At 38.1% G+C, this 11069-nt stretch overlaps 1 protein-coding gene across 1 annotated transcript; it reads left to right on the forward strand.

Annotated features, from left to right (window-relative positions):
• Positions 1-2506: 2506 nt before the first annotated feature.
• Positions 2507-3460, forward strand: LOC307097960 (olfactory receptor 4K2; the record flags this gene model as incomplete). Its single annotated transcript, XM_079768291.1, has 1 exon — positions 2507-3460. One exon carries the CDS (start codon positions 2507-2509, stop codon positions 3458-3460), a length of 954 nt encoding a protein of 317 aa, XP_079624417.1.
• Positions 3461-11069: the final 7609 nt, after the last annotated feature.

Here is an 11069-nt window from a genome sequence, read left to right on the forward strand (position 1 = left end):
CATGCTACTTAGCCTCCATGTGTTTGAATGTTTTTGAGTTTTTTAATTGTAATTGATTTCTAGTTTCATCCCATTGTGATCTGAGAAGATGTTTGATATGATTTCAATCTTCTTGAATTTGTTAAGACTTATTTTATATTCTAACATATGGTCTATCTTTGAGAATGATCCACATGCACTTGAGAAGAATAAATATTCTGCCACTTTTAGATGAAACGTTCTGTATATATCAATTAGATCCAACTGATCTAGTGTGTTACTTAAGGTCATTGTTTCCTTGTTGATTTTTTGTCTGGAAGATCTATTCAGTGATGTCAGTGGGATATTAAACTTTCTAAATTTTTAATTTTATTAATTACATTCACATTACTAATACCTAAAGAGTCAAAGTGATCTCCTTATACTTTTTTAAAAATAATATATTGTCTTAACTTTTCTCTTCTCCAAACCATCTGTATCCTTACAAAATACTGATTTTACATCATCATAACCCTGCCTACAATCTTACAATGGGTCTTTGGTAGCCTTCACATCAAGTTATATTTTAGAGTGGCATTCTTATTCTTCTAACCTTCTAACTGAATAACTTACTCATGCAAAGAAGTTCCACTATTTTATTACATACGTACATTTTCCCCTGCCAATCAAAACTTTAGTTTTCCTTGCAGGTCAAGTTCATGACATTTGTCTTGCAAGAATACTTTCTTCTTTTTTTTTTTTTTTTTTTTTACAGAGAGGAAGAGAGAGGGATAGAGAGTTAGAAACAACGATGAGAGAGAAACATCGATCAGCTGCCTCTTGCACACCCCCACTGGGGATGTGCCCGCAACCAAGGTACATGCCCTTGACCGGAATCGAACCTGGGACCCTTGAGTCCGCAGGCCGACGCTCTATCCACTGAGCCAAACCGGTTTCGGCAATACTTTCTTGATTAAGCATATTATACATTTTTCTTTATCTAAAATCCAGTTCACTCATTATCTCTGACAATTGTTCAAACATTTGATTGATGTCACAGTGTGTGTTTTTTACCAATTGTTTTATTTATAGGTATTCAATGTCTCCTAAGAAACTATAAATTCCTTAAAGCAGAAGTGAATGTTTCTGGATTTTATTCTCCACTGCCTCTAGAACAAGGTTAGATAACCAAGATAAAACTTATTGATTTAATACTTCATGATGCTTCTTAAATGATGGCTTTCCAAACTTCTGTTCCCTGAATCTCTCAAGTCCAGGTGAAAACAATCATTGTAAATTCCCTTAAGACTGTTGAAATATCTTTCTGTTGTGAAACAAATAATACCATCTTAGTTGTTTAATAAATCCCATTGCATGACTATTTCTTGGTCAATTCCCAAGTCCCTGCCACATCCATTTTATCTACAGCTGCTAAACAACTAATGATTCATCTAGGTCATTTATTTATATTTAAAATCGTCTCCTATATGTGCTCTGTCAGAGTCTGCTTAACACCCTGAATAATCTAAAACGCTGATTCTGCTATAGATCTGGTAAGCAAAGATGTTTCACCAATGGTTTTTATTAAATTTTTTATGTGCCTGCCCTTCCTACTTCCATCTCCTAACCCTTATCCCATGGAGCTAAGATCAATATATAGCTTGCATGTGTTGGTATATATGAAAGAAGAATTCAAACAGGTGTGAGACTAAATAGCTTATTCCCATAAAACTTATGCTATATTTTCCAGGAGACAAGGTAAAATTTTAAGCCATAGAATTATAAATATTTGTAAGAGGAACAGATTTCTATTTTAACAAAACAAAAATTGAGAAGAAACAAACATTAAATGCCATCCCCTGGGCTATATGGTTGGTTATATTGTAGTATAGTTGACAATAACAGTCTTCTGCTGGATAAATGTCAGCAAAACTATTTTTTTTCTGTATTTCTGTTCTGTTTCAGCCAGGCAACTTCTATCTGTGTATATATTAACAATTTTTCTCTGAAAATTTATGAGTTCTTGCAACTGTTTAAAGTCTTTCTGTAATGTTGCTTAACAGCCTATGTCATTTGTATGTGATATAATTTTTATATGTTCTTCTAATAAGGATATTGTTACGGATAAAATCTAAATAATTAAATGTGTGTGTTTAACACTTCATCAGCCCAGAGTACGGGCTCACTTAATGTTAGCTATTATCTTCAGGATTGTATAAATATGTGGATGAGCAAATATGTAGATAAGTAGATCTGTTCAAGATGATATTATCTCAATTTGATTGCCCATTAGTACCAGAAAAGAAAGTGTTATTTTCAGCACCTATGACTTAAATGGTATCCCACTATGATCCCTGATACCCTATAATTATCTTTCAAATCAATATACCAAATGAGGTTGGAAAGAATATTAAATGTAAGTTTTCATAGAGGAAATAAAGCTATGAAAGTGATTTCTTGGAAATGTATATTTTGCTGCAATAGACTCATACTTTCTCTTGACTTTTTTTTTTTTTTAAATACAGGCTTCCACCTATCATTCAGGACAATGGATGTGGCTAATAAATCTACTGTTTCTGAATTTGTTTTGCTGGGACTCTCTGATTCCTGGGAACTACAGATATTTTTCTTCGTGGTGTTTTCATTGTTTTATGTGGCAACAATGGTGGGTAATAGCCTCATAGTCATCACAGTTATAGCTGACTCTCACCTACACTCTCCTATGTATGTCCTGCTTACCAACCTTTCCATCATTGATATGTCTCTTGCTTCCTTTGCCACCCCTAAGATGATTATAGACTACCTTACTGGACACAAAACCATCTCCTTTGATGGCTGCATCACTCAGATTTTTTTTCTACACCTTTTTACTGGTACAGAGATCATTTTACTTATGGCTATGTCCTTTGATAGATATATTGCAATATGTAAGCCTCTCCGCTATGCTTCAATCATAAGTCCCCAGGTATGTGTTGCCCTCGTGGTGGCTTCCTGGGTTGTGGGAGTCATGCATTCAATGAGCCAGGTCATATTTGCTCTCACTTTACCATTCTGTGGTCCCAATGATGTAGACAGCTTTTTCTGTGATCTTCCTGTGGTGTTCCAGTTGTCTTGTGTGGATACTTATGTCCTAGGACTCTTTATGATCTCAACAAGTGGCATAATTGCCTTGTCCTGCTTTATTCTTTTATTTAATTCTTATGTTATTGTCCTGGTTACTATCAAGAATCATTCTTCAAAAGGGCCATCTAAGGCTCTTTCTACCTGCACAGCTCATTTCATTGTTGTCTTCATGTTCTTTGGGCCATGCATCTTCATCTATATGTGGCCACTAAGCAGTTTTTTAATAGATAAGATCTTGTCTGTGTTTTATACCATCTTTACTCCCATTCTGAATCCAATAATATACACATTAAGAAACCAAGAAGTGAAGGCAGCCATGAGAAAATTGAAAAATAGACTTCTAAATTCCAACAAAGCAGCTCCTTTGCATTCTTTTTAGTTAACTTCTAGTGTGGTTATCTTTTAGTTTTAGCATCCTAGGCATTAAGTACCACAGTTTTTGTATACACAGCACATGCTATGCTCTTACTTCTTATTAAACTGTAATTGCCAAAATTTGTGAAAGTACAAGGTAAGTTCATATTTAAATATGAATATGTTTAAAATACATTTTAAATTTTAGAAAAGCAAGTAGACAAAAGCAATTTCTTCTAGAAGCAAAGAATATTTATAAAAATGCTAAGAGTGCTCTGGCCAGAGTGACCCAGTTAATTGGAGCATCATCCATACCCCAAAAAGTCACAGGTTCAATTCCTAGTGACCATATACCTAGGTTTCACATTCTGTCCCTGGTTGTTGAAGTAACCAAATTTTACAAGAGGCAACCAATCAATGTTTCTCTCTCACATCAATGTTTCACCCTTTCTCTCTCCCTCTCTCTCTTCCCCCCTCTCTTTCTCTCTCTTCTCTCTCTCTCTCTCTCTCTCTCTCTCTCTCTCTCTCTCTCTCTCTATCTCTATCTCTCATCTCTCTTCCTTCCTTTCTCTAAAATCAATAAACACATCCTTAGGTGAGGATTAAAAAATGCAAAGAGTGACTTTTCCAATTAGGAAATTCAAGATTAATATCTTGTTCACTGATAAAAGGAAAGAAAATGAGAAGAGGAAGTATAGATTAAAAGAAAACTAGGAGATAACATTTACATAACACTAACAATTGAGTTATTCAGAGAATTGAGGAAAATTTCTATATCTATAAGCCTTAGAAACTCAATACTGCCATAAGAGTAGCCTCTGACAAGTTGTGATTATCTACATATATCTCCGAGTGTTACTACTTAACATTTAAATCATTTTGTGATCTCTTCTATTAAAGAAAGTCCTTGCTATATTTCATTACAAATGTTGATGAGTTCCAAAGAAAATGCTATAAGTAGAGGAATCTACACCGCTCACTTTTAGTTAGCAAGGAAATAAACACAGCCATAACTCCTAATAATGCAGAATGCGTAAAGAGCCTGGAGAATTCAGCAAATCAGAAAATATTATGAAATGAGTTTCAAAGCAGTACAATTTGTTTCATACAAAAACCCTGGTTCCTTAATGTGTGGAAAGTTAAAGCTAGAATTAAATTAAAAGATACCATTTATGATAATAAGTAAAATTATGGGGAGCCTATGCTTTCATTTAAAAGTATTATATTGCTTTACACTTTGGTTAAACCACATTTTCCTTTTAATATTTGGATGCAAAAATAAGAATTTTGTGCTTAGTAATACACCATTATTATAGTAAGCATGTTTCTATATACAATCAGGTTTTTTTGTTATTTTTGTTGTTATCATTTTAAATGCTAGGTTGAAGATTAGCTTTAAGGTACACAAGGTATTACTACCACCTGCTGTTCAGTACTAGAATTGCAAGCATTGAAGGTCAGAAATAATTCTGGATGAGTTGTTTCACAGATTATCTTATTTAAATGATGGTAACCATTAAAGGATCAACTGTTATTTAGAATTTGGTGAGTTATATTTATAAAATATGAGGTCCAGTATATTATCCAACTCATATCCACAGGAATGAGGGTCTGTTGCAACCACAGTATTTGATAAATATGTAATTGTTATTCTTTTCTGGCATTTTGAGTAAAAAGAGAAAACCAAGGAGTATATAATGCACTAATTATCACTGATGAGAAAGAAGTTACAAAAGAAATTTCTAACTTTTCATTTTAAACCATATGAGAAAAAATGTGTTTTTTCTTAATCAGTGTTTTTCTTTTCTTTATTAATGTGTTAAGCAAACAAGGGAAAAACTTTATAGTTTAAAAGTTTTGACACTGTGTTTCAAAACTACTCATGTTTGACTGAACAGACCATCATACCTCAGAGAGAAGGCAGGGGAGGGAGGTAAGGGATCAACCAAAGGACTTGTATGCATGCATATTAGCATAACCAATGGACATGGACACTGGGACAGTGGGGGCTTGTCCTGGGGGGTGGATGTGGTGAGGGGGTACATCAATCAGGGAAAAAGGAGACATATGTAATACTTTAAACAATAAAAAAAAAGACCTAGTTGTGTTGGAATTGTTGGGTAAAATGTCTACAGTATTAATTTGAGAATGAAATGTCTTTATGTCCTCAAAATAAAAGTATAATTCTTTTAGAAATAGTGATATAAATGGACCAATTTAGGTTGTGTGTGTGGACTTTATCTCAGTTTTAGTTACTTATGCAAAAATGTTCAAGATCATGGAACTCATTTATGTAGAAATGTTGAACTGGTGTGTTATAAATGCCCCCAGTAATTATTTCAAATAACATTTATTTGAAAGGGAAATATATTCTTTAATGAATTGAGGTGTGTGGTTTTTTGTTTTTCAATATAAAACTGGAGTCTTTTTAAAGGGATATCATCAGTCTTCAGTGCTTGTGTGGAGATTTATAAAAGTCAAGGACATGTTTGCCAAAACCCTCAAAGGTGTGACTGAATAGAAGACAACTCTGAAGCAAGTCAGCAATGAGATTGAGTAGTCAGCAACAAGACTGAGTAGTTAGATTTATAGTGAGGCTCTTTGGAGCACTTCCATTTATAAAGCAAACTACCTACCAGCTTCGCCAATGGCTCAGGATGGAGAGTCAACTCACAAGACAGCACCACACCTATATATACAAAAGCCTAAGCAACAGTTACGACCGAACAACCAGAACAATGGGAACAACTGGAACGACCAGTTGACCAGTAGCTATGATGAGCACTGACCACCAGGGGGCAGACACTCAATGCAGGAGCTGCCCCCTGGTGGTCATTGCGCTCTCACAGCCAGCCTCCCCTGGCCAGCCAACCTACCCCGTCCAGCAGCTGGCAGGCCCTGGTCCCTTCCCCATCTGGCAAACCTCCTTCGGTTTCTCTCCCTTATTTCTCCCCCCATCTGGCAGGCCCCGTCCAGCAGCTGGCAGGCCTCATCCAGCAGCCGGCAGGCCCTGGCTGGCCCAGCACCCATTGGGACTGGGCGAGATGGCCCCAATAGGCCCTGATTGCCGTCCAGGCCTAGGGACCCCACCCGAGCACGAATTTTATATACCGGGCCTCTAGTCTATATATATAAAAGCCTAAGCGACTGTTACAACCAGTCGACCAAACAACCTGTCAACCGGTTGCTCTGATGCACACTGACCACCAGGGGGCAGATGCTTAATGCAGGAGCTGCCCCCTGGTGGTCAGTGCACTCCCACAGCCAACCTCCTGCAATCCCTCCCTCTAGCTGGCCGGCCCCGATCGGCCCCCATCGGGACTGGGCAGGTTGGCTCAGATTGCTGGCCAGGCCAAGGGATGCACCCATGCATGAATTTGTGCACCAGGCCTCTAGTTTTAAATAAACACCTAAAACTTACCTAATCAGGAGCTACAGATTGATGATTTTATCACCATGTCATCTCAACATGCTGCTGATCCTCTTACTAAGGATAAATGCAGTGACATGGCTATAGGCTACTTAAACTGCAGTAAAGATGGTGTTCTTTGACACCAGGGCATCTGGAGGTAGAATAATATTTTGCAAAGCATGCCAGATGAACATACCAGGTAGAGGAAAGTTTTAAATGGTCTAAATTTCCAATAACACTATTGAAGGAGTATTGAGATACTAAGAATTTACAAAAAGACTATGTTGATAAGCAACTTCAGCTTCTTTTAGGTTTTTGGGAGCCATGAAGTTTGGTAATGCCAAATCTATGAGCTTTTAAAAATTGTGAAAAACTGTCTTATAAAATTAAGCAGAAGAATTGATGCAGATGGGAAAAATCAGGTATGCGGTAGGTGTGGTGTGGAGGGGACCAATGGGGAAATAAAGGGACATCTGTAATACTTTCAACAATAAAGATAATTTTTTTAAAAAATCAGGTATAGATAAAAACAGATAAAATATAATTATAATTATGTGGTGGAATTATGTAAATAAAATGGAAATAAAAACTATAAGTGATGTATACTTCCAAAAATGTTTGAGGGGGAAAAAATGCTGTTTCATACTCTCTTCATTGCATGAGTTTCCCCCAGGATCATGGAATGGGCCCTCACAACCTTTTATTCATTATTTTTACTCTTTTTCTTTTCTTACAGAAGTTCCCTCATAATTTATAAGTTTTAGGTTCTGCAGAACCTCAACCCACCTGGAGTGTAGTAAAATCTTAGGCCCATGTATCTCTTTACCAGTGTTTAATGCCAGTCCTACAGATTGTTAGTGGTGTGAACTTGAAAAGACACTTAATGTCTCATAAAGTGTAAAGGGAGATAATAATGATACTTATACCACAGAAAATCACTTGAAGGATATAATATATATATTTAATAAATATTAATTGTTTTAATAGCATTCTGACCAACTCTGGGTGTCCTTGTTTAAGGGGTTTGATATTTTCCTGAGCTAACAATTGACATGTTTAACTTGAAAGGTAAATTTTTATTTTATAAATTTTAATTACTTATATCTATACTAAGGCCCGGTGCACGAAATTTGTGCACGGGGGCAGGGGGGTCCCTCAGGCCAGCCTGCACCCTCTCTAATCTGGGACCCCTCGAGGGATGCCCGACTGTACGTTTAGGCCCGATCCTGATGGGATCGGGCCTAAATGGGCAGTCGGACATCTCTCTCACAATCAAGGACTACTGGTTCCCAACTGCTCGCCTGCCTGTCTTCCTAATTGCCCCTAACCGCTTCTGCCTGCCAGCCTGATTGATGCCTAACTGCTCCCCTGCCAGCGTGTTTGCCCCTAACTGCCCTCCCCTTTAGGCCTGGTCACCCCTAACTGCCCTCCCCTGCAGGCCTGGGTCCCACCCAACTGCCCTTCCCTGCAGGCCCAGTCACCCCCAACTTCCCTCCTCTACTGGCCTGGCCACCCCTAACTGCCCTCCCCCTGCAGGCTTGATTGCCCCCAACTGCCCTCCCTTGCAGGCCTGGTCCCTTTCAACTGCCCTCCCCTGCTGGCCATCTTGTGCCGGCCATCTTGTGTCCACATGGGGGCAGGATCTTTGACCACATGGGGGCAGCCATCTTGTGTATTGGAGTGATGGTCAATCTGCATATTACTCTTTTATTAGATAGGATAGAGGCCTGATACATGGGTGGGGGCCAGCAGGTTTGCCCTGAAGGGTATCCCGGATCAGGGTGGGGGTTCCCTTGGGGTGTAGGGTGGCCTGGGTGAAGGGCCTGTGGTGGTTTGAAGGCCAGCCACACCCCCTGGCGACCCAAGCAGAGGCCCTGAGATCTGGGATTTATTTACCTTCTACAATTGAAACTTTGTAGCCTGGAGCGGAGCCAAGCCTCCTGCTCGCTCCGTGGCCGGCAGCCATTTCTCTTGGGATTGATGTATCTTCTATAATTGAAACTTTGTAGCCTGGAGCGGAGGCCTAGGCCAGCCAGGGCTGCAGAAGCTTTGTTTTCTCCATTGCCGGGGCCAACCCTTGCCTCTTCCAGCTCAGTGGCTGCCGCCATTTCTGTTTGGATTTGTTTACCTTCTATAATTGAAACTTTGTAGCCTTGAGTGGAGGATTAGGCCTGAAATGGCAGGCAGAAAGCTTGGCTTCCTTTGTTACCGGGGAAACCCAAGCCTCCCTCCTGCTCTCTGTGGCTGTAGCCATCTTGGTTGGGTTTATTTGCATATTTGCTCCTGATCGGCTGGTGGGCGTGGCTGGTAGGCATGGCTTGTGGGTGTAGCGGAGTTAGGGTCAATTTGCATATTACTCTTTTATTAGGTAGGATATATTTGCATGAAATTAAGATACATCAGGATTAATTTGGAAAATTAAAAGTAACTTCCACTAGAAAACTACACTGGGTTGTATATTAATTCAAGCTTATAGAAGCTTGATTTTCCCACTGCTCATCACATTTATGAATCAAGATAAATTTCAAATTGTTGTTCAATCAGTATGTGTTTACAATGAGCAATTATTAAATTGATTTAATGAATTATTGATTTTGGAATGGATTTTCAATATAATTTTGGGCAGAATTAGAATGATGATGCTTGACCCTCCACATTATTAAGGAAAATAAAAGTAGATGCATAGATAAGGTAATAGTTACTGAGGTAGATAAATAAAATTTTGTGATTCCCCCATCAGACTAATGACTGATTTCTCAACAGAAACACATCAGGCAAAAAGGATATGGAATGAAATATACAAAGTCATGCAAAGGAAGGGTCTGAATCCAAGAATACTGTACCCAGCAAAGCTATCAATCAAAATTGAGGGTGAAATAAGGAGCTTCACAGACAAAAAAAAAAATTAAGGGAGTTTATTACCACCAAACCATCAATGCAATAAATGCTAAAGGGTCTGCTGTAAAAAGAAGAAAAAGGAAGCGAAGAAGGAACACAGGGGTAAAGAATAAAAATGGTGACAAACAAATACTTATCAATAATAACTTTAAATGTAAGTGGATTAAATGCCTCAATCAAAAGACATAGGGTAACGGATTGGATAAGAAAACAAAACCCATATATCTGCTGTCTATAAGAAACCCACCTCAGAAAAAAAGACGCACACAGACTGAGGGTGAAGGATGGAAAAATGTTTTCCAGGCGAATGGAAATGAAAAAAAAGCTGGGGTAGCAATAGTTATATCTGACAAATTAGATCTCAAAGTGAAGGACATAACAAGAGATAAGGAAGGCCACTTCATAATACTAAAGGGAGCAATCCAACAAGAAGAAATAACTCTGGTAAACATATATGCACCCAATACAGGAGCACCCAAATATATAAAAACCTCCTGGAGGATATCAAGGGAGAGATTGACAGCAATACAGTCATAGTAGGGGACTTTAATACCCCACTATCACCATTGGACAAATCCTCTAAACTAAAAATTAGCAAAGAAACATCAATCCTAAATGACTCACTAGACCAGATGGAATTAATTGACATCTTCAGGACATTTCACCCCAAAGCCACAGAATATACATTCTCTTCAAGTGCACATGGGTCATTTTCAAAGATAGGCCATATATTGGGTCACAGGCAAAGTCTCTTCAAATTTAAGAAGATAGAAATTATATCAAGCATCTTCTCAGAATACAATGGCATAAAACTGGAAATCAACTACAATAAAAACAATCCAAAAAAAATCAAACACCTGGAGGCTAAATAGCATGCTATTAAACAATGACTGGGTTACCAGAGAGATCAAAGAAGAAATAAAAAACATCATGGCAACAAATGACAATGAAAACACAACAATCCAAAGTCTATGGGACACAGTGAAAGCAGTCTTCAGAGGGAAGTTCATAGCTCTACAAGCCTACTTCAAAAAACAAGAAACAATGATAATGAATTACCTAACCCTATAACTCAAAGAATTAGAGAGCAACAAGAATAGCCCAGTGTAAGCAGAAGGAAGGAAATAATAAAGATCAGAGCAGAGATAAATGACATAGACACCAAAAAAACAATAAAAAAGATCAACAAAACCAAGAGCGGGTTCTTTGAAAGGATAAACAAGATTGATGAACCTCTAGCCAGGCTCACCAAGAAGCAAATAGAGAAGATCCAAATAAACAAAATCAGAAATGAAAGAGGAGAAAAAACAGCAGACCCCACAGA

Source organism: Cnephaeus nilssonii (genome assembly GCF_951640355.1).
Source record: "Cnephaeus nilssonii genome assembly, chromosome: 4".
Taxonomy (NCBI): domain Eukaryota; kingdom Metazoa; phylum Chordata; class Mammalia; order Chiroptera; family Vespertilionidae; genus Cnephaeus; species Cnephaeus nilssonii.